The sequence below is a fragment of the Dipteris shenzhenensis genome, chromosome 27, assembly GCF_047967505.1.
Source record: "Dipteris shenzhenensis isolate YYH24624 ecotype China chromosome 27, Dip_SZ_1.0, whole genome shotgun sequence".
NCBI lineage: Eukaryota > Viridiplantae > Streptophyta > Polypodiopsida > Gleicheniales > Dipteridaceae > Dipteris > Dipteris shenzhenensis.
This window is the reverse complement of record NC_141622.1, coordinates 39660733-39682946: the sequence shown is the minus strand read 5'-3', so window position 1 is coordinate 39682946 and position 22214 is coordinate 39660733. Positions and strand designations below refer to the sequence as shown.

The 22214-nt window shown below is 39.4% G+C and overlaps 1 protein-coding gene and 1 pseudogene across 1 annotated transcript; both read left to right on the top strand.

Moving 5' to 3' along the window:
- Positions 1-7883: 7883 nt before the first annotated feature.
- On the top strand, positions 7884-10112 carry LOC147884285 (uncharacterized). The gene is made up of 3 exons (XM_087398765.1): positions 7884-9294; positions 9638-9679; positions 9828-10112. The coding sequence occupies exons 1-3, from the start codon at positions 8484-8486 to the stop codon at positions 9866-9868; spliced, it is 894 nt and encodes a 297-aa protein (XP_087254891.1). The 5' UTR covers positions 7884-8483; the 3' UTR covers positions 9869-10112.
- A 10803-nt stretch (positions 10113-20915) lies between these two features.
- LOC147884284 (uncharacterized) lies at positions 20916-21964 on the top strand (annotated as a pseudogene).
- Positions 21965-22214: the final 250 nt, after the last annotated feature.

Sequence of the window (22214 nt, the reverse complement as noted above, 5' to 3'; positions counted from 1 at the left end):
CAATAATGACCCTTCTGGTGGCACTCGTAGCACACAACATTGGCACGTTCTCTTGGAGGGTGATTGGCTTGATTTTTGATGCCCAACATATCAAGCTGAAGATCATTCAAGGCCTTGGCTAGGTCATTGACTCCGGGTTCTTTAGTAGGAGGGGCCGGGGCAGTGGGAAGGAGGGGGCTCGTGGGCGAGGCTAGGAAAATCTTCCAGGTGGAGGGTGAGGATATACACCTTGTTGAGGGTAAGCACCTAAGGGAGGACCATACATTTGAGGTGGAGGCGGTGGATACATCCCTGATGAGGGGTGGGGGTATGCCCCTGAGTTGGACCACCCAGGTTATTGTTGCAAGAATTGAGGGGGTTGCGGAGGGACAATCATCTTCTTTGAAGCGGGGCCAGACTGAACTTTATCAAACTTTTGAGCAATCTCATGTGCTAGCACCATAGTTTTTGGATTCTCCCATTTAAGCTTGAGGCAAAATTCGTCACTTGCTCCTGCTACAAGATAGCCTAGCACATGCTGAGTCATTCCAGCTCAAAATCCAGCATTATCCTCCTGCATATGGCAATTAAATGGTCCAGGAGCACAGTCACTCGATCCACAAATCGATGCACCGTCTCACCTTCTAACTGCTTCAAGTTTGCCACCTGTAGGTACACGTTCTTCGGCTCCTATTCTTTGTCAAAATACTCAATCATCACTGTGTTAACCTTGGCTGGCTTTGGCAAAGGTCTTCGGCCTACTTCTCATGCCACACTTGAGCCAAACCCTCTAGAAATGTGGGAAGAACCAACGGCCATCTATCTTTAGTAAGAAAGTTGAGAGAAACACAATGGCGCTTGAAGGCCACAAGATACTCATTTGGATTTTTGTCAACCCATCCACAGAACACGGGAATGTAAGCCATGCTTGGAAAATGGAAAAGAGAGAGACAAAATGAGGCTTGTCTATCGGCAAACAATGGAAAGAGGTAGCTTGAACCGAAAATCAAGTGAAGTTACATCCACAAAGCACACATAGGTAGGGTAGGGTGTGACTAGTGTATTGTGAAATACTACACGGGAAGAATCTTCAGCATAGAATAACTCATAGACAATCTTAAAAGGACCAACCCTCATGATATCGCATCCATCTTTACAAGCGGCGATTAGAGACACGGCACTGCATGAGGTTGTTCATCAAGGCAAACAAGAATGCCATGACAAATGTCAATAGTTGGAGAGCTTCCACATCACCTTTAGCTTCTTCTAGTTCTTGTAATCGCCATGCTATTTCTTCAAGGGGTGTGTGGTCTGGCATCCTTCTTTTGAGCAATGTCCTTGAGGACCTTTTGGATGATCTTGAGAAGTTGGTAAACTCGTATCAAATATGCCCAACAGTTAGTTTCATGATGACCACAACCTTTGCATTCCTTACAAATGATCACCCTCATTCATGGCTTGTGGCTTTGTTGGGGCGGTGCATCCACTCGCTTCATGCGTGATTGAAGTACAAGCTTCACATGCCAAGAAATCAGCAACTATATTTTGAGCTCGAGGGATATGCTGAATTTTTACCTCTTCAAATTGTTGGCAAAGTTCCAATGCTTGTTGATGTCGTGGAACCAAGCCTTCGCTCCGCATCTTCCACCTTCCACTAACTTGTTCACACATGAGTTGAGAATCTCCTTGCACCTCAAGTTGCTTGATGCGATGTTCTTGTGCCTTTTGTAGCCCAAAAACGAGTGTCAAGTACTTAGCTTGGTTGCAAGTACTTGCTGGTGCAGACGTGCTATAACAATACACCTCACCCCCTAGTGAAGTGAGCTTCACACCCACACCAGCAGCCTTGGTCAAAGGTTCGTATGCCCCGTCAAATTGGAGGAGCCAAGATGTCATCACACCAAGACTAAAATCCGAACATCCCAAGTTTCTCAATAGTCCAAGATAGGTAGAAGGAGAGGGTGGGGAGAATTCAATACTTGAGCAAGACATTTAGCACCAAATAAACTTACAATCCTTTGTTGATAGTTTATCTTTAGACCAAAAAGAATTACAACTTGAAGGTCAAAATGAGGCACAAAAGGTTGATTAGGTACAAAGGGATTCCTTGGTCAAAACATTACCAACCATAGCCGAGCCCTAGAAACCTTTGTAGTGAGATTGAGAAGAAATCATTCAAGACGAGCTTATCCACAGGAATTAATAAGCAGATGCACCAAATCTCCCCCCAAGCTTGGGGAGCATCCCACCCTTCGAAGAATTTCACCCTTTTAATTACCCCTGATGCAGCAAGTAGCTCAATCACCACACAATGAGTAGAATTGAAATCAAAGTCCTCCCAGTGTATCACTAGTTCTTCACCTTGAATCATCCATGGTGTATCATCCCACCCGTCGTCTCCTTGAACCATGCATTGTACAATCAGTTGTTGAAGATCGACATGAAGATCAAGAAAGAGATCTTGCCAATTGGTAGCCGTAATGGGCGAAGGACCAAGCACCGAATCCTTAAACTCGTCGAGAAGTGACATAAATATCCACCCTCCTCGTGTGGCGTGCATCCAAGGAGTGGACTTGAAAAAGTTCAAAATCTATGATCTAGTATCAGATATGAATAGAGCACATGAAATGAAGTACTTTTGCTTTTTACAACAAGAGGAAACTCCCTACGGTTAGAGAGTTACAGTTCATGAGATTTCACCATATAAGCAATATCATTACATTTTCATCACTTCCGAGTCACTTCCTATTTGTTGGCCCATTGGTAAGTCCTCCTTTTGTGATTGGGGAGGTCTTGGGTTCAATTCCCACTCCTTAATAAAAAGAGAGGAGAGGAGAGGAGAAGAGAAAGAGAAGAAGAAGAAGAAGATAGAAGGGGGACGCGAGGCCTATTGCAGATGCGTAGGAGAAAGAAGGGGAGGCGTGAGGTCTGTTGTAGATGTGTAGGAGCAGTTTTTCATGGCACCGCATAGAAGATGCGCAGAAGCGATTCTGCATATGTAGTCGACTAGAAGACATGTGGCGCCACATAAAAGACGCGCAAGAACCCAGAAGATGCACATGAACCACAAGTGGAAGGCGCTAAAACTGAGAAGTTTTGTAGCTATAGAGACGGAGAACTACGAGCAAAAGACACACAGATTGGAGGCGTAGAAGCAGAGAACTACACACGAAAGGTGCTATAGAACTACACCTAGCCGTAGGAGTAACAACTTTCATGCCACTAGCATGGAGATTTCAATCCCAGCAGCCACACCAATTCTATTAACTCGAAAAGAATGAGTCATGATGCTAGACGCAAGGCATGGTGACATTTAAGGGCCATAGAGGAAAAGGGAACATGAGGGAAGAAGCATTAACATAGGTGGGGAAAAAGGATTAAGAGGGGTGGGAATGAAGAGAGGGACTATGCCACAAGGGGGAAGGGAGAGGGGGAAGAGGAGCATGTACATGATGGGATGAGGAATGTAAAGATGGAGACATCAAGGAAGGAGGGTCATGCTTTATTTGAAAGGAAAGATGGGGGAAAGAAATCAAAGTACTAGCTAGGTGGCTTTACAAGAATGAGCGTGTCCCATCAAGGAATAGCCCCCTCCTTTTATAGCCAAGAGAGGAGGTCTCTCCCAATAAATGCATCCTCCCCCATGCATGGTGTGTGTGGAAAAGTCTCCCATGTGGGCTAGGCAGTTACGCACTCTCAATTGTGTGCGACAACCCTTGGCCTCATTTTTCCACATATATCAACCCCCATATCCCAAGTGTAAGATACTCCCCTGGTCTCTTCCCAATTTTATAATACGTTCAATCATCTAGGAGGACAAGCGGAGGGTTGGCACAAGGAATCTTGCCACCTCTTCCTACTTTCCCCATTATTTAACTTGCATTCTTGGACTATCTACACCCCCCCCCCACATGGGCCTATCCTACATGGAGGGAATAATCCAATATAATATCCATCTCCACCTATTTTATATTACTTCTCCCATGGTCCTTGGTCCATGTCTTACTAAATGCAGGCATGGGACTGCCTAGGTGGAGGGGTGGCACATGGAGGAACCATGCCACCTTAACATTTTATAATATAACTACCATGGATTATGTACTGGACACACCTTATAGGTCCTCTTACGTGGAAGGGTGGCACATGGTCATGCCCTGCCACCTCAACCCTGGGCCCTATGCACACCATATTTTATTATACTATTGCCACACATACAAGCACACACATATATTTATGCCTTTTACCTTGGTCAAATTTATCCATAGCAACACACATGAGGATATCGATCAAGTTTTTAGCACAGTCTCTCAAGAGAGCTAAAACACAAGGACATGGAGACGATGGATGGCTTGATAAGAAAATGTGGGAGGCAAGTTGGTGGCCACAAGGAAGGTATAGTATGCTCCATGGTTGAAAGGATGTATGATTAGAAGTGCTTTATTCTACCTTTCATACAAAAAGGTGGTAATGCCCTAATTGGTGATAGCGCTCCACACTACTTTCACTTTTTCTTAAAGGATGAAAAACGAGTGATGCAATGGCAACACTATTCTCATGATACAACATGGGAACCCGAAGAACCTTATACATAATAGTTGAAAGTATCATTTTCAACAATATGAGATAAACATTTTGAACTTGTTGAATATACCCTATTATATATATTAAATAATTTCAAATTTAATAATAATATCCTACTCCTAACTCTGCAAACTACATTTTAAAAACATTTATATGAAACTATCAAATAGAAAAAACCAAACACCATAGTCTATTAACCAGACACATTTAAAAAAAACCCATCTTATATCTATGTGTGCATTGATACAAGCAAACTACAAAATTGACACAAGATACTTTTAGAAATGATAGAATAAAACTCACAAAATTTGATGTGAAGATTTTTTGAATTCTTTTTAAATCCTTTTATTTGTTTTTGAGACCCTTTAGGTGCTCAATTGGAGAGCATTAAAATCTTAATAAAGTGACAGTAATGCAACAATATGAATAAATATAGGTAAAATATATTGTTCACTAGCCAGATGTAGCTAGACCCAATAAAAATTCACCACCATTGGACAGATTAATCATCGATTTTACTATGAAGCTATGATTAATAGTGCTAAATTGTTAATTTAAATAAATCAAATTTAAAGTCCAACATGTCCTCAATTATAGTAGAGCAGGCCTCATGTAGCTTGTGAAATTTAAAAACAACACTCATCAGTCACACAAAGTTAATATATTTTTCAATGTTTGAAGAAAATTTTCCAACTAACTGTAATAAGAGTTGTAACATTTATTTTTGAAAGAAGGCCTACTTGCCAGAGGCATTAATATAGCATAGCATATTATAGTGCAAAAAATGCATGGGGATAAGGTCTATATCATTGTGTGGGATGATTACAGAATATCCCACCTAGATTATCTTCCCTTTGTGTAGTAATGCCATAGATTGCATGTCTAAAAATGATTGTACATGATTATTATAATACTCATTGTGCTTTAAAAAAATATAGATCCACACATTCCCACTCAGCTTGATCGAAAGGACAACAACTGGTTATGCTACATGTACATGATGATAGATGAAAGAGACAACTAACAAAGTCTCTAATCTCTATGCTTTTTCCTACTCTTTGTATTATGTGGACTTACCCATGAGCCATTAGTTTTTGCTAATGTTAAATGCATTGCATGATTAAATGTGTTCAACCCAAAAAGTTAAATGTGATGTAAGTAACCACTCAAAGATATAAAATCAAATCATTGATTTACTTGGCCCACGTACATTTAAATAAAAGCAAATGCTTTACATTTCTAAATTATGTGGATGCACATGCATAAGCACTTTCCAAAATGCTTCTTAACACTATAGAGAGTAGATGTTAATCACCAAAGATACAAAATATTATTTTATTTTCCTTGGCTCTATGGTTGATAAATAAACATGGAAATACCCACTTATTATAAAGCTTTTCTTCTTGTCTCTTAGGGTGGCTTCCATACCAATCCTAAAGGGTAATGATTTTTGTAATGTTTGATATTGTGCATATATAATACATCAAATTATATCTAAAATCTGTAACATTCACTTCAGAGGTTTGAGGAGCATGATTTCAAAGCCAGCATCTTTTCAAAAATGCATACAAAAACCAAATCCTAAAGAACCAAATGAGGAGCAATAGGGGGATGATGAGGGAAAGGTGATGGAGGTAGGAAGAGAGAGAGAGAGAGAGAGAGAGAGAGAGAGAGAGAGAGAGAGAGAGAGGGAGGGAGAGGGGGGGGAGGGAGGAAGGGAGGAAGAGAGGGAGGGAGGGAGGGAGTGTGTGTCTGTGTGTGTGTGTGAGAGAGAGAGAGAGAGAGAGAGAGAGGTGGGGGGGAGAGAGGGAGAGAGGGAGGGAGAGCATGAGAGAAAGAGAGAGAGAGAGAGAGGGGGGGGAAGTGGAAATGGAGGCAGCAAGGAGAGATCGAGCAAGGGGAGGCATAGGGGAAAGGAAGCGAGGCAGTAGGGATGAATATTTTTTAAGCTTACAGTAAATTTTCAATTCAGGAAGGGGGCATACCTTATGTTAATGATGCAGTAATTACTTTTTCTAGGGTGACTAATTAATGTGAATTTTGATTTAAAGTTAATTGTGGGTACCTATACTTTATTGATTTAAAGTTAATTGTATGGGGGGACATAATATTTTTTAAGCTTATGTAGTAAATTTTCAATTCAAGAAGGGGGCATACCTTATGTTAATAATGCAGTGATGACTTTTTCTAGGGTGACTAATTAATGTGAATTTTGATTTAAAGTTAACTGTGGGTACCTATACTTTATCGATTTAAAGTTAATTGTATGGGGGGACATAGTGATGACTTTTTCTAGGGTGACTAATTAATGTGAATTTTGATTTAAAGTTAATTGTGGGTACCTATACTCTATTGATTTAAAGTTAATTGTATGGGGGGACATACTAGCTCAACTTTATTGATATTCCTATTTGTTTTGGACCATGGAGGTTAATTAACCTATGTTTGTCCATGGATTGATTGATTTATTTGGGTTAATTAATTTATTTTAAGCTATGTCTAAGAAGAGTGCACATTATTTAAGAGGGTAGGATTTGAACCCAGAATCTTGTCTTTCCCACATGTGAGCCCTACCACTAAGCTATAGAGTGGAAGAGCATACCTAGTTCTAACTAAAATATTATAAATGGTCCCTCTTCCTGTTCCCCTTTAGTACTTGCTTTCTTCTTTAAAGCCCCCTTCAAATGGTCCCCTTTCTCCCTCCCCCATTAGTACTTGCCTTCTTCTTTAATGCCTCCTTCTTAAGTGGTCCCTCTTAATTGAAACGCCTCCCTCCCCCCTTTATCCCTTAGTTTAATCATGCCCTTTCCCTCTTCCTTTTCACCCCTCTTCTCTTCCCAACAACTAATTAATGGGAATTCCCCATTTTTCAATGTATGGGGGGACATACTTCCCAAATATGGTTTCCTTTCCAATGGCTCACTCATAGGCAAAGTATGGTCTTAACTTACAACATCCTTTGAGGTCTTGAAAGACTGAGGAATTCATGAGAAACGTACACGGTACAACACCTCTTAAACCAATCTTGCCCAAAGACTTTCCATAGGCCAATAAACTTGATAGGTGTCAAGGGTTCTGAGAAGGTGGGCATAACATCTTTCTGAAAAATCAGTACATAATACCCACAAACACCACATGGGTCCTTAGTGCGCGCTAGCTTGTCTCCACTATCATGAAAGAATTGAAAAAATTGCAGTGAGCCTTACTTCGTGGATATCAGGCACTTATGAGTGGCCTTTATGAGTGGCCTGCGATTGATACAAGGAGACCTCAGTAAAGCAATAATTTAGTAGCAACTCGCCCATCAAACACACTTTTGTCTCGTTGCATCTTACGAGAACCCAACTCCTCGACGCTTTCATCTCTCCCCTACAGAATGTTCGGGATTCTACTTGGGCTTCGTTTCTCTTTAGATTTTGTATTATAAGAGCGGCCTCATTCTCGCTTTCCTAGAATCTGAACTTCCAAGACCTGAAGCTCCATCTGTCCTTGCAATCTCTAGGATTTCCTCAGAGAGTTTCATCTATTGGAACGTGTTTCGGAGAATTTCATCTATTGAAGCGATCTTCCTTGATAGAGTCTTGTCAAACGAGCATATACTTCTGTTTGCTAGCTCCTGTGTGAGAGCAGGCTTCTTTCAACTTTATCCCTGGCACCCGAGTCCTGGGATTTTAGCAGGATCCTTGTAGCAACTGAAGCAGCGTCAAAAGCCTTTAACAGATTGTCCTGCAAAATATCCAGGATTATACTAAATTTCAATTGAAGCGAGATCCCCCAGATGACCCTCGTCGATTCGGCGTCTATAACTCTAGCCGCATAACAGATTTTCATTCTGCATAAGGGACGCCTAATTTCGACTTCCCCCATGCCATTGGCGGGATCCTACTACGCAATTGCAGCTGAAGCGTGCTATTGGAATAATCATGGCGACAGGCCTTTGTATTATAATTGTTTCCCTCTTTGTCCTTGTTCCTCTGGCTTCTGGCATGGCCTGCCTGAACACTTGTGGCGGCCTACCTGTGGCTTATCCTTTTGGCACAGGAAGAGGTTGCGGTAACCCAGTTTTCGAACGCTACGTGGACTGCACAAAAGGGCAGCTTCAGCTCTTCACGCCCACCGGACAATACATTGTGAAGTCCATTGATTACACGAACCGAGTGCTTATCATAAACGATCCACGTATGTCGACGTGTAGCCGTATGCAGACCAGCGCCAGCTTCGGTGTCCCTGTGGATGCACCCTTTTCATTGATGGAAAATACCATTGTATTGCTTGACTGTTCTTCCACTTCTTCTGTTTATGATGCTCTGAGTCCGCTGTGCGATCCAGCAGGTGCTGGAATTTGCGAAAGCCTGTACAACTGCCCCACCATCTCTCAACTAGGACTCTCACTTAGCCGGTCTACTTCCACATGTTGCGTGTATTCTGCCTCACAGCTGACTACAACTCCATACGAAATCAATCTACCGCTCCTCCAATGCTCCTCATACACTAGCATATACAGTTTTGGGGCTCCATACACCTACGGTTCCGACGGGCCCCCTGATAATTATAAGGATGCGAGCTCCTGGTCTTATGGTATTGCTTTGAAGTACTACTCTGATGAAACGAACACCTACGCCAAATGCAAGCTCTGCCAAGGAACTGATGGCGCTTGTGCTTTCAACGACTACGGCTTCGTCTGCATTTGCTCGGCTGGGGTTAATACGACTACACAGTGCTTCGGTAACTCTGGTAAGATAACATTTTCTTTTTAACTCCATTAACGAATGTGTGTTTTTAGGACTCCATGGCATCTTATCTATCCAATAGTTAATCAACAACGATAATGATAACAAGGGAGTGCACGGATGTTCGTAGTTTGGCCAAAATACAATTTTCTATTTTCTACACAATTAAACCGAGGACAAAAGTAAAATAGTGTCGTTGCTGGTGAATGCTTAGTAAGAATTGTAATTGTGTTCCCCTCCTTGTGGTTAGGCTCTCAAGACTAGTACTTCATGTAATCTTGGATTTTCCAACTTCAATATTGGGAAAAAAAAAGATGAAAATCTTAGTGATGGTGTTTGATTTTCAGTTAACAAGGGCATTAATTATCTTCCACAACTCTATTTCCGAGGTATGTTGATGAAACGAGCAAATTGGGTTTTATAGATCAATTTTCTTATGACTCTAAGAGCTTTACTTTTCCTCTTGATTGTCAAATATGGCAATTACATTGACATGTTCCACTGATGGTAAACATTATATTTGACTTGCATCAACAGGTCTAATCATCGTGGCAAGCTTTCTTGGTTTCCTACTATGATTAAGCTCCCACTAATTGGAACAAGTGCCAACTTGCTGTTATTGAATTGTATCAAAGAGAAGCATCCAGTAACCCACAAGTTTTTCAGTTAAGCTTCCAAAATGAACGAAGGATGTGGGTTTTCTCAGAAGAACCTCATATGTTGCAAATGGTAATGTTTGCAATCCGAGCTTTGACTTAAACAATGAAAGTCAGGTTTTCCTAATTGGACTTGTCATCATTTGGGTCTCATCATTCTTTCTTTAGTTCCAAAATGCCTTCATATAGGCCAAGAAGGTTTCTGTAAGTGATAGAGATTTTAGATTCATATGCTCATTTCTAGAATTAAAACCTCTTGCATGGTCCTTGCATGTGACATTGAGAGACATGATTACTTTTGTAGAAACTATATTATGGGACTATGAACATGCAACCTCTCACACTTAGAATGCCTTCTTCTTTGGGTTCTCTCTCTAGGAAAAGCGATTCTCTTGAACGTATCCATCCTCATTTACAAGTCATGAGGTAAAGGCATTTTATTGAGTAAGAGTTTTGCTTTGATGAACACATTTTGTAAAACAAGGCTCTGTTTGCTATAAATGTCTAGATCCAAAGGCCTTAGAGATCCTACCATTTACGTTTGTTTCACCGTTTTTACCAAGGAAACTAATCCTTTGCATGCATCCTTTTTATACATAGAAAAACAATAAAGACCGTATTAGGAAAAATGGGAAAATCCCAAGTCCCACTTTTTTCAGCACTAACAATTTTGGGCTCTAAAAAAGAGGAATTTTGAAACAAACATGCATGGCATGAATTTGTGAAAAACATGATTTTTGGCCTGTCATATATGGAGGCCTTAGTAAAGCCGATGGGCATTTCAAAAGCTCATTTTTTAAGGGGATTCCCGTTGCGTGGAGCCTTCAAATCCTCTCTCTCTTTCTCCCTCTCTCTCTCTTTCTCCCTCTCTCTCTCTCTCTCTTTCTCCCTCTCTCCCTCTCTCTCTCTCTCTCTCTCTCTTAGCTTTCTGCCCCCTTTTCCATGCTGCACATTCAATTTATCTTCTTTTTCAATCTTAGGCAGGCCTTATGAATGATATTCATCTTGTTTTAGAAACATGAATTTGTTGAAAGCATGAATTCTGAAACAAACATGCATGGCCTTAATTTTGAAACAAGCATTCATTATTAAGGTTAGTATAATCATTAGGTACAACATATCACCAAAAGTCAATGGAATATTTGGCTCCAAATCTTTTTTTAGTGTGCAAATTGCATTGTATATATTGCCTACATGCTTGAAGATTTGTCTTCAAATCCTATATTATTGCATTTATTTTGAATTTTTAATACTAAAATTCACTTACATTTGCATGTTTTTTGTACATGTTGCATTTTGGATATTATGCGGATGCTTTCAATGTTTTTATTTTTGCAACAAAAAAGGAGAAATGTTTTTTTTAATGCTCTTTCTTGCCTCTCGCTTTGCTTCATTCTCAGTAATGCAAATTATTATAATAATTATTTATCTATTTTACTCTTCTTTCGCTTCGGCGTTTTTTGATCTTTTGATTCCCTTTTTTTTCTCAATGTTTTCTTGCATAGGTTTGAACCCTGTTATTATGTCTACCATGCAATTGATTCCATAATCGCTCAATGTGCTTCCATGTTGTACCACCCATCCAAGATTTTTCATTGAATTTGGCTTATTACTAAAACTTGCTACCATCCTTGTAGCCTCAAATTTATCCAGTGTTGCCCTGACTATTACCTCTTTACTTTTCTTAGTCTTTATTATAGCATAGCAATGCATGGATTTGCTTTACTATCCACAATCTCATGCATATCAATTACCTATCCAAGAGTACGCCATCCCTTCCCTATCCCTCCTTTAGTATAAACATTGTAATCTCCCCCAAACATTTATCGTAATCCATTCCATATGTATCCACATACCATTCATCTAGATCAATGACTTTTAAAGCCTTCATCTTTGATGTAGTGACTTTTTTATTTAAACCTTCCATCTTGTCTATTGGGTTTTTTATCTCATTTGTTGGGTTTGTCATCTCTTGCCGATGGGTATCCATTTAATTCCTGTTCATTAATACAATAGTGGTGTTACTATTAAGTTTACGTATATGAAGCAGTCATAGATGATACACCATAACACACCAAAAAATTTATTATAATATCTTAAATATGTCTTAATCTAAGATTTGTACTAAGATGCACACTATCATAAGCTTGATTAACAAATCCTAGCCATTGTGTTAAGCACCCTTGGTGTTCACTCACACACACACAAACACATTCAAAACGTTTTTGAGTTTCTAAATTGACCTTAGGTCGATTTGTACTTCATAGAGATTAGTGATCACTCATACATAGACATGCCACACAAACAGGTTCTAGGACCTTGAACAGACACACAAACACACTCTAAAACACATGCACACACACTAGAAATTGACCTTGGGCCAATTTGAGAAATGAAAACATATGGTGGTGAACAAAATGGCTACGCTTTACAAATCAACTTAAGGTCGATTTGATGATCACTCAGACACATCTCTCTCTCTCTCTCTCTCTCTCTCTCTCTCTCTCTCTCAACAAACACTTTGCAAATCGAACCAAGGTAAATTTGAAGTATGTGTAGGTGTGTCTTGTAAGATGTTTGTGTGTGTATGAGAGATCATCTACATAGGTACGTGTGCGTGATCTCCAAATCGACCCAAGGTCGATTTGTGGTGTGTGGAGATATGCTTTTGAATGTATATATCTATTTGTATAATCTCTTTGAATGTATACTTGAGTGTACACATGAAGTGCAAATCGACCTAAGGTTAATTTGAAAACTCGTACCACGTTGAAAATATGTTTTTGTTTGTATGAGTGATCATTAAATCGACCTAAAGTCAAAGTTTTTTTAAGTGTGTCTCAATGATCATCTACGTAGGTGTTGGTGAGTGATCATCGAATCAACCCAAGATTGATGAATGTGTTTGCATATTTGGACGTGTTAAAATGCATTTTCATGTATGTGTGAATGATAACAAACATTCATGAAGTGTAAATTGACCCTAGGTCGATTTGAAAACTCCAAGCATGTTTTGAATAAGTAACCATCAAATCAACCCAAGGTCAATTTGAAGTGTGTGTGAGTGTGTTACTCTTGAATATATTATACATCTTTAAGTGACAATCAAAATCAACCCTAGGTCAATTTAAAAACTCTAAGCATGTCTTGAATATATTGTGCATCTTTAAGGGACCATCAAATCATCACAAGGTGCATTTGAAGAGTGTGTGATTGTGATACTTCTATTGGCATATATGAGTGATCGCATCTTTGAAGTGTGTGTGAGTGTGCCACTTCATTTTTCTTGTGGTAGCGAGATCAACAAAATCAACCCTTCAAAACTCTAAGCATGTCTTGAATATGTTGTGTATGTGACCATCAAGTCATCATAAGGTGGATTTGAAGAGTGCGTGGTTGTGATACTTTTGTTTGAATATGTGAGAGATCACATCAAATCGACCCACGGTTGATTTGAAAAGATCAGCTAGTTGAGTGATCATCAAGTCAAGCCAAGGTTGATTTCAAAATATTGGCCATTTGAGTTATTATCAAATCAACCTGAAGTCAATTTGCATATCCTAGTCATTGTGTTTAACACCCTATGCTAGAAATTCTAAAATCAACCCAAGGTCCATTTCAAGTGTGTTTTAGTTTGTTGTAGAACATATCTATTTATCAATTTGGAGTGAGTATTGGAGTGTGATCATGTAGGTAGCTGTGTATGGAGTGCAAATCGACCTTTGGTCAATTTACAAACCCTGTCCATTGTGTTCGCCAAAGATTAGCACTTGTTAAATAGACCTAAGGTCTATTTGCAACATGTAGTGATTATCAATGAAATCAACCCAAGGTTGATTTGAAAAGCCTGCCACATTAAGTTCAACACCTACATACTCTATAGGTGAGTCTTAAAAATAGATTTGTTTTTGAGGATGTATTCACCAAAGATTAGCACTTCTTAAATAGACCTAAGGTGTATTTGCAATGTGGAGTGATTATCACTAAAATTAACCCAAGGTCAATTTGAAAAGCCTGCCATTAAGTTCAACAACTACATGCTCTGTAGGTGAGTCTTAAAAATAGATTTGTTTTTGAGGATGTGTATTGAGTCTATCTCATGTCTTAAATTTTGTCTGTGTGTGCGAATGATCACTAAAATCCATCATATCTCAAAGCTTTCATATTCTCTTACAATATATGTATGTATTTTTCTTGCATTTTTAAATCGACCCAAGGTCGATTTGCAAGTTTTAGTTTTCAAAATTAGAGAAATAGATTTAAAACATCAATGATAAATTAATGTTTTCATTTTAAATTTTACTTTCATATTTCAAACTTTACTTTTACATTCTTAAATCGACCAAAGGTTGATTTACTAGTTTTAGATTTCAAATTTTGAATTTGGATTTCAAAATTTAATTTGAATATAAATATTTATTTTCAATTTTCAATTCATTTTCATATTTCAAACCTAACTTTCAAGTTTTAAATTTTAAACTTCTCTTTCATATCCCATATTTCAAATTTGTGAGGGAGAGAGAGGTTCATACTGCAAACTTCACTTTCACAGTTCGAATTTTGAATGTGACTTTGACATCTCAAGAGGAACACGGAGCTTACTTGGAGGATATTGGAACACTGCTGAAACTTCAGTTTCTAGTTGTCTCAAAGGTAAGCTTGCAAATCTTCTCTTTGCTGTGGATCTTGGTAGGTTCTGCACTTCCAAACTTGAATCATAGTTGTTTAATCAATGCATAGGGAGAGATGAAGAAGAGAATGGAAAGATCGCAAAAGAAGGAGAGATCGCAAAAGATGGACTGAGGTAATCCTTTTTCTAAGACAAGAAAATGTTTTTTCTTTGCTGTCTAATCTATCTTCACAATTGTTTGAAAGTAAACCTTGTGTAGCAATCTTTTGGTTTGGAGATCCGACTTCTATAAACACTCCATTGGGCTATCTACTTGTGTTGTTGGCTACATGAGAGGAAGCATAGGGAGACACGGCGAGCATGAGAGAGAAGCTATGGAGGAGGGACAGAGAGAGAGAAGTTATGGCATAGGGAGAGAGAAACATAGCTGTAGGGAGATGGGGGAGAAGCTATGCTTCAGCGACCTATAGTAGGGAGATGGGAAAATTGAGAGAAGGCTTGGTTTGTCTTCATAGATCATGGTTTCTCTACTCCATCTCTGCCTTGTAAGTCATTTTTCACCATTGGTTATCCAAATCTTGCTATGATAAATCTTCTCTCTATGTAGGCCATCCTTCTCTCGTGATTTTCTACTTAGATTTCTTCCTTTGCGTAGTGATAGTAGATTAATCGAGCAAGGCTATGGAGATAGACTCCAGTGCCAAGGGAGAGCTCTCAAGATCTTTGATTACATCGATCTAGTCCCACTCACCTCGATCAAAGGTGACACGCCGTCGGTCACGATCTCGAAAATAACAAAGCGAATTCTAGTCCACAAAGTCATTCCTTACTGGCCTAGCAATCACCAATCTACTCCCTTTTTGCACTTCTAGAAGCTTTTGAACAGTCTCCTCTTCGACATCCCATTAGCCACCCACCCCCCCGAGTTGCAACTGTCCATATCGAGCCATATCGTATCCTCTATGTATCTCTGAGCAGCACCTAATGCCTCTATGTATCCTAAAACTTCCACCGAAGGGTGAGGCAATGCAAGAACCACTGGATCACGACAAAAGGCCCACTGGGAGGGAGCTCAAATGAATAAATTGCTATAGGGAGATGGGCAGCAAGCTGTAGGGAGAGCCGTGAGTGTGAGAGAGAAGCTTGAGGTGTAAGGAGAGCCTAAGAGATGGAGCGTCATGAGAGAGAGCTAAAGAGAGGTGTAGGGAGAGCCTGAGAGAGAGACAGGTTGAACATGAGAGAGCTCTAGAGGCAGTGCTTGAGGTGGCTACATGAGCTAGGGATAGGGAGAGCATGAGATAGGGATAAGGCTAGTAGGATTTTAAAATGGCAATTACCTTTCCCCTATACCCACATCCCCTCTAAAATTGCCCTTACCCTTGCCCTCTAAAATCCCCTTACCTTTGCATTTATTTACCCTTGCCCTTGCCCTCTAAAATCCCCTTACCCTTGCCCTCTAAAATCCCCTTACCCCCTTTCCCTCTAAAATTACAGCCACCCCAAAAAATTTCCTTCCTAGAAACCCCAAGAAATTTTCTCCCTCGATATTTTTTTTCCCCTCTTTTAAATTCTCATGCTCCCTAAATTTTTTATAACTCCCATAAAATTTTGAATTTAGGTTTCCATCTTCCCCCCTTTTTTTAAGTTCGACTCTGCACATATTATCATTTTTTAAAATTTTCGGTTGCGCATAGTTTAGCTCCATTGTTTTAATTTAACCCGTTGTTGGTTTTTGATTACACATTGGTCAAATCCACATGATCAAATTCATCGAAAGTCAAGCGAAAATGAGTAGAAATGGTTTCTTATGTTTTCAAATGGATCTAAGGTGGATTTGCACAATGATGGAAGAGATTTGAGGAAGGCACACAACCCCCACACCCCAACATAGACACACACACTTGCCATTGATTCAAAATCGATCGTGGGCTAACTTCATAGCTCAAAGGATGTGGTGATGACAATGCAAAGCTCATATGTAGGAGCGGACACACACATTCAGAGCTAAGAATATGTGATGAAGACAATAATGGAACCAAAGACTACAAATCAACCTTGGGTCGATTTCAAAACTTTGACCATGTGATCTTTACACATACATATGTGTATTTATTTATCCTTGCCCTATAAAATCCCCTTTCCCCCTTGCCCTCTAAAATTAGAGCCACCCCAAAAATTTTCCTCCCCTTGGGTTGATTTCAAAACTTTGACCATGTGATCTTTACACATACATATGTGCATTTATTTATCCTTGCCCTATAAAATCCCCTTTCCCCCTTGCCCTCTAAAATTAGAGCCACCCCAAAAATTTTCCTTCCTAGAAACCCTAAATTTTTTTCTCCCCCAGTATATTTTCTTCCCCTCTTTTAAATTTTCACACCCCATAAAATTTTAATCACTCCCATAAAATTTTTGTTTCCATTACATTTTGAATTTAGGTTTCCATCTTCCCCCCCTTTTTTATGAGCTAAGGTTTTTTAATGGTTTTCTATGTTTTCAAATCGACCTAAGATTGATTTGCAACAATGATGGAAGACATTTGAGGAAGGCACACATCCCCCAGACACACATGCCATTGATTCAAAATCGATCATGCGTCGACTTCATAGCTCAAAGGATGTGGTGATGACAATGCACACCTCATATGCATGAGCGCGCACACACATTCAGAACTGAGAATATGTGGTGAAGACAATAATGGAACCAAAGATTGCAAATCGACCTTGGGTTGATTTCAAAACTTTGACCATATGACTTCACACATACATATGTGCACACACACATACACATATAAAACTAAGAATACGTAGTGATGACAACAATGGGACTAAAGATTGCAACAAATCGACGGAAGAGATATGAGGAAGGCACACAACCCCAACATAGACATACCACACATGCCATTGATTCAAAATCAATCGTGGGTCAACTTCATAGCTCATGCGCACCTCATATGCATGAGTGGTGAAGACAATAATGGAACCAAAGATTGCAAATCAAGCTTGGGTTGATTTCAAACTTTGACCATGTGATTTTCACATCGGACACATACACATATAAAACTGAGAATACTTAGTGATGACAACAATGGGACTAAAGATTGCGAATCGACCTTGGGTCAATTTTGAAAATGAGAATGTGCAATCTCCAAAGATAACACACTGGTGCACACTCAATTTTCATTGGCTGGAGTTTGGTGTGTTGGATTTATTCAAATCGACCTAAGTTCCATTTCCAATGATGTGAAGAGCAATCGGAAAGGCACATAGTCCCCACACTCTGACCTAGACACACACATAGTGAGGGATTGCAAATCAACCTTGGGTCATTTTTGAATCGGGAAGGATGTGGTAATGAGAATAATAGCTCTTCTCAAATCGACCCAAGGTCCATTTGCAATACATCATAGAATGTAAAGCCTAGCCATTGTCTTCAACGCCGTGTGCTTTCATTTCTCAAATCAACCTGAGGTCAATTTTTGGTGTGTGTAGAGGTGTCTTGGAGTGTGTTTGTGTGTAAAATCCATGAAGTGTGAATCAATTCAAGGTCAATTTCAAATGAATGTGTTTGTGTGTGCATGAGTGAACACCAAACTGACCAAGGGCCAATTTGCAAAACATGACCATTCAACACTCTACTTCTCAAATTGACCCCATGTCAATTTTATAGTTAGTATGGACGCGTCTTAGGATGCATGTGTCTATGTCTAAGTGATGGCTAAGAATGTGTTTGTGTATGTGTGTGTGTGTGTGTGTACTATGTGAGTAATCATCAAATCGAACTCGGGTTGATTTGCAAAGGTTTGTGCCTATGTGAGAGACAAAGATCACCATCCATGAATCGCAAATTGACCTAATGTCCATTTCGAAACTTAAAACATCTTCAAAAGATGTTAGTGTGTGTGAGTGATCATCAAAATTGACCTAAGTTCGATTTGCAAAGCTTTCCAATCATGTTTGAAACACTAATCATTTTTGTGTTTGAATTAAGGTCCATTTTTTTGTTTTACTTGAGCAAGTGACATCACCTTAAGGTTTGCGGCCATGCAAATACTAAGGTCCATTTTTGTATCTTAGAAGGAATGTGTGTGTGTGTGTGTGTGTTTGAGAGAGAGAGAGATTTTTTAAAAATAACCATTCTATGGATTTGGGTATTGTCGTTTATAGGCATCGCACAATATGAACCAGATTGCAAAGTTGCTCTACTAAAGGATGGATTGAAGGTGGTAGAAGGGGAAATTATTTCAATTGATCCAAATGGTTCTTGCCACTTTCAACCATTAGGGAATGGGGTGATATCAGTTTCTATTGATGTCTGTTATACAACTTTTGATGTTGAGCTTCTGTACCCTAACGTGGGTGCATCCCATGTCAAAGAGGTGCTTGGTAGTATTATGCATTGGCTATAATGCCATGCAACCCTTATCAAAGGCAACCTTGGGCAATAGCACACATATACCAAAGGTTGTACTTGAGCAAGTGACACCACCTTCAGGTTTGTGGGCATGCACATACTAAGGTCCATTTTTGTATCTTAGAATGTGTGTGTGTGTGTGTGTGTGTGTGAGAGAGAGAGAGAGAGAGAGAGAGAGAGAGAGAGAGAGAGAGAGAGAGAGAGAGAGAGAAAGAGAGAGAGAGACAAAGATCAACAACATCCATGAAGTGCAATGTTTACATCATATGTGTTAGCATGTTCTAGTGAGAGTGGTTCCCCGCTAAAAATTTGACCCAAAGAGAGAGAGAGAGAGAGATTGCAAAGTTGCTCTACTAAAGGATGGATTGAAGGTAGCAGAAGGGAAATTTATTCCAATTGATCCAAATAGTTCTTGCCACTTTCAACCATTAGGGAATGGGGTGATATCAGTTTCTATTGATGTTTGCTATACAACTTTTGATGTTGAGCTTCTATACCCTAACATGGGTGCATCCCATGTCAAAGAGGTGCTCGGTAGTATAGTGCGTTGGCACTCTAATGCGATGCAACCCTTATCAAAGGCAACCTCAGGCAATAGCACACATATACCAATGGTTGTACTTGAGCAAGTGACACCACCTTCAGGTTTGTAGGCATGAACATACTTTCATTATAAAGGATTGGATTATGTATAAATTGTTTCTTATCACAAGTGGTTAGCTTCACTGGCTTTTTTTTTTTACATTTCTCTTGTTTAAGGGCCTATGCAAGGACATGCTTGTAACATGATACTAGAGGAAGGGAATATGCAAAGTAGAGATGACTGGGTGGGGAGAAAATTATTATTGTGGTCACAGCATTTGGAAACAAAGCTATGGGAGGGTCACATACTTCTTGTCCATCCATATGAAGCAATCGATTTTAAAGAGTTAGGGGATGATCATTAGGGAATAGCCACTTCTCAAGTGTTTATGCAAGATGGTGCTAGTAATCAGTCTATAGAGGATGGTCTTCAGGTGAAGTTGCTAAAATGGCCAATTGAACAACTTACATTGGAGGATGTTAGTAGGTTGTTGCTAAGAGAACCTTCTGAAAATGAAGACAATATTGCACAGTCTTTCCCTTCTAGTGATGACATCAAATGTCTAAAAAAGAAACAACCATATAGGATGATAAATAGGAAAATAATGAAAGCAAAACAAGGTTGGCCATGGAGATGACACAATGGACTATCCAAAGGGTTGCAAGTATTAATTGTTGTAAGGAACATTGTTGTCAAGTTGCTAATTGAGAAATGGTTTTGAATGTGCGACAAGATTACTGGGGTCAATGTTTTGCTGATCGCGTGAATCACATTTACAACAACCTACAAACATCCAAGAGGGTTGAAGGCCATATGAGTGGATTCACATTCTTCATAGAAAACATGAATGTTTGTTGCAAGGCTTGGTACACAATATAGGGAATTCCAAAGATTACTTTCTATAGGTATAAGAAAAAACATGATCTTGGAGCACAAAAAGCTATGCATGGAAATAAGGAGATAATATAAAATCAAATGAGGCATGTGGAGGTTGGGAGAGCCATGATTCAAATGTTTGTTGAGCATAATGTAGATAAAATGCCCCATAAAAGTCGTACAATGATGACAGGGGAATGTGAGACACATGGTCATCCCGTCCATATACAAGCAAATGGATATTTGGCGAGAAGTCAACAATGGAGAGGTTTAAGTGCAAGCCTTTGTCAATGTCAACATTTAGCAGATTATGGAAAACTGTATTCAAACAAGTTAGTCTATCAAAGACAAGTACATTCTCCAAGTGCGACATTTTCTCTGAACTTAAAATGAAGCTAGAAAGAACGAAGATAGAAAGTGAGAGGGAACGGTTGCTACTAAAGAGATGAGCGCATGGTTTGCAGCAAATGTCTTGCAAAAGCCTATATTATGCATGGAGGTTGTCTTCAGAGTTGGACCCAAAGCAGAATCTTTGCATCATTCATGACAAGATGTATCAAATGAAGACTTGCATGCCAAGGCTACAACCTGTACCAAAATCATTAAATCATATCATGCAACTTCCTGTAGCCTTAACACGGATGCTCACTCATGGACATGGGCAATTGGCATATGGAAACTTCTCTTTACAGTATTGGAAGAGTGACCCTAATTTCACCATTGGTTCATTGTCACTATGTTTGCAAGGCCTTGAGAGGTTGGACAAGCACATGTATGGTGATCTTTCAAACAAGCACAATAGCAAAAGGCAAGATTTATTCTCTACATTGATGTCAAGAGATGCATTATATTGCCACATGCATGAAGATGGACTTTCAAAAGGAGAACTAAATAAATACGATATTGAGGCTACAATAAGTTCAAGGATAACTTCATCCAATAGAGAGTACAAGCAGCTATGGTTCTGACAATAAAAATAGATACTTGATTGCATTCTTGTCCTTGCTTGTTCCATGTGGAGTCTTTCAAATGATACAACTAGGGTTCTTGATGGTGGGACATACACATGAGGACATTGATGCATTGTTTGGTAGACTTTCAGAGAAACTAGGAACGAGTTGTACTTCCACATTTCCTCATCTGATGCGATCCTTCAATGAATGCCAAAATTCTCATCCATGTCCATTTGTAATTCAAGAGGTTCCTCATTTCAAAACATTTGTCAAGGGGTACCTGTGCGAAGGAAATGAGGATTTGGTGGGACATTCAAAACCATTGCGATTTCAATTTTCATGCATGATGGTGATCCAGTGTTTCAATATATGATGCATCCAAAATCAGGTCAATGGAAGCCACTAGAAGGTATTCAATTATGGAAACATGATGCAAAAGGTAGAGCAATGCTACCATCAGGAATTCCCAATGATGTTCCGATACGAACATACTTAAATGATAAAGCTGTTATAATTTTGGGAATCAAGAAGCATGTGGAATATTGGAGATCTCATCTTGGTAACAACATAGGAGGGAAGTGGATATCACCTGTCATTCAATATTGGGAGACATTGATTTCTTGCACAGAGAAGCCCACTATATAGCATGAGAAACTTAGTTATGACTTTTGGCCAAAGAGCCAATGGAAAGATAGCTTGGTTAATGATGGAGTGGACATAGAAGATGTTGAGACTATGGGTTTGGAAGACCTAGAGGACCATTACTATGGCCTTGCATGTAATAAGCCAAGAGAAGAATTTAGACCAGAGGTG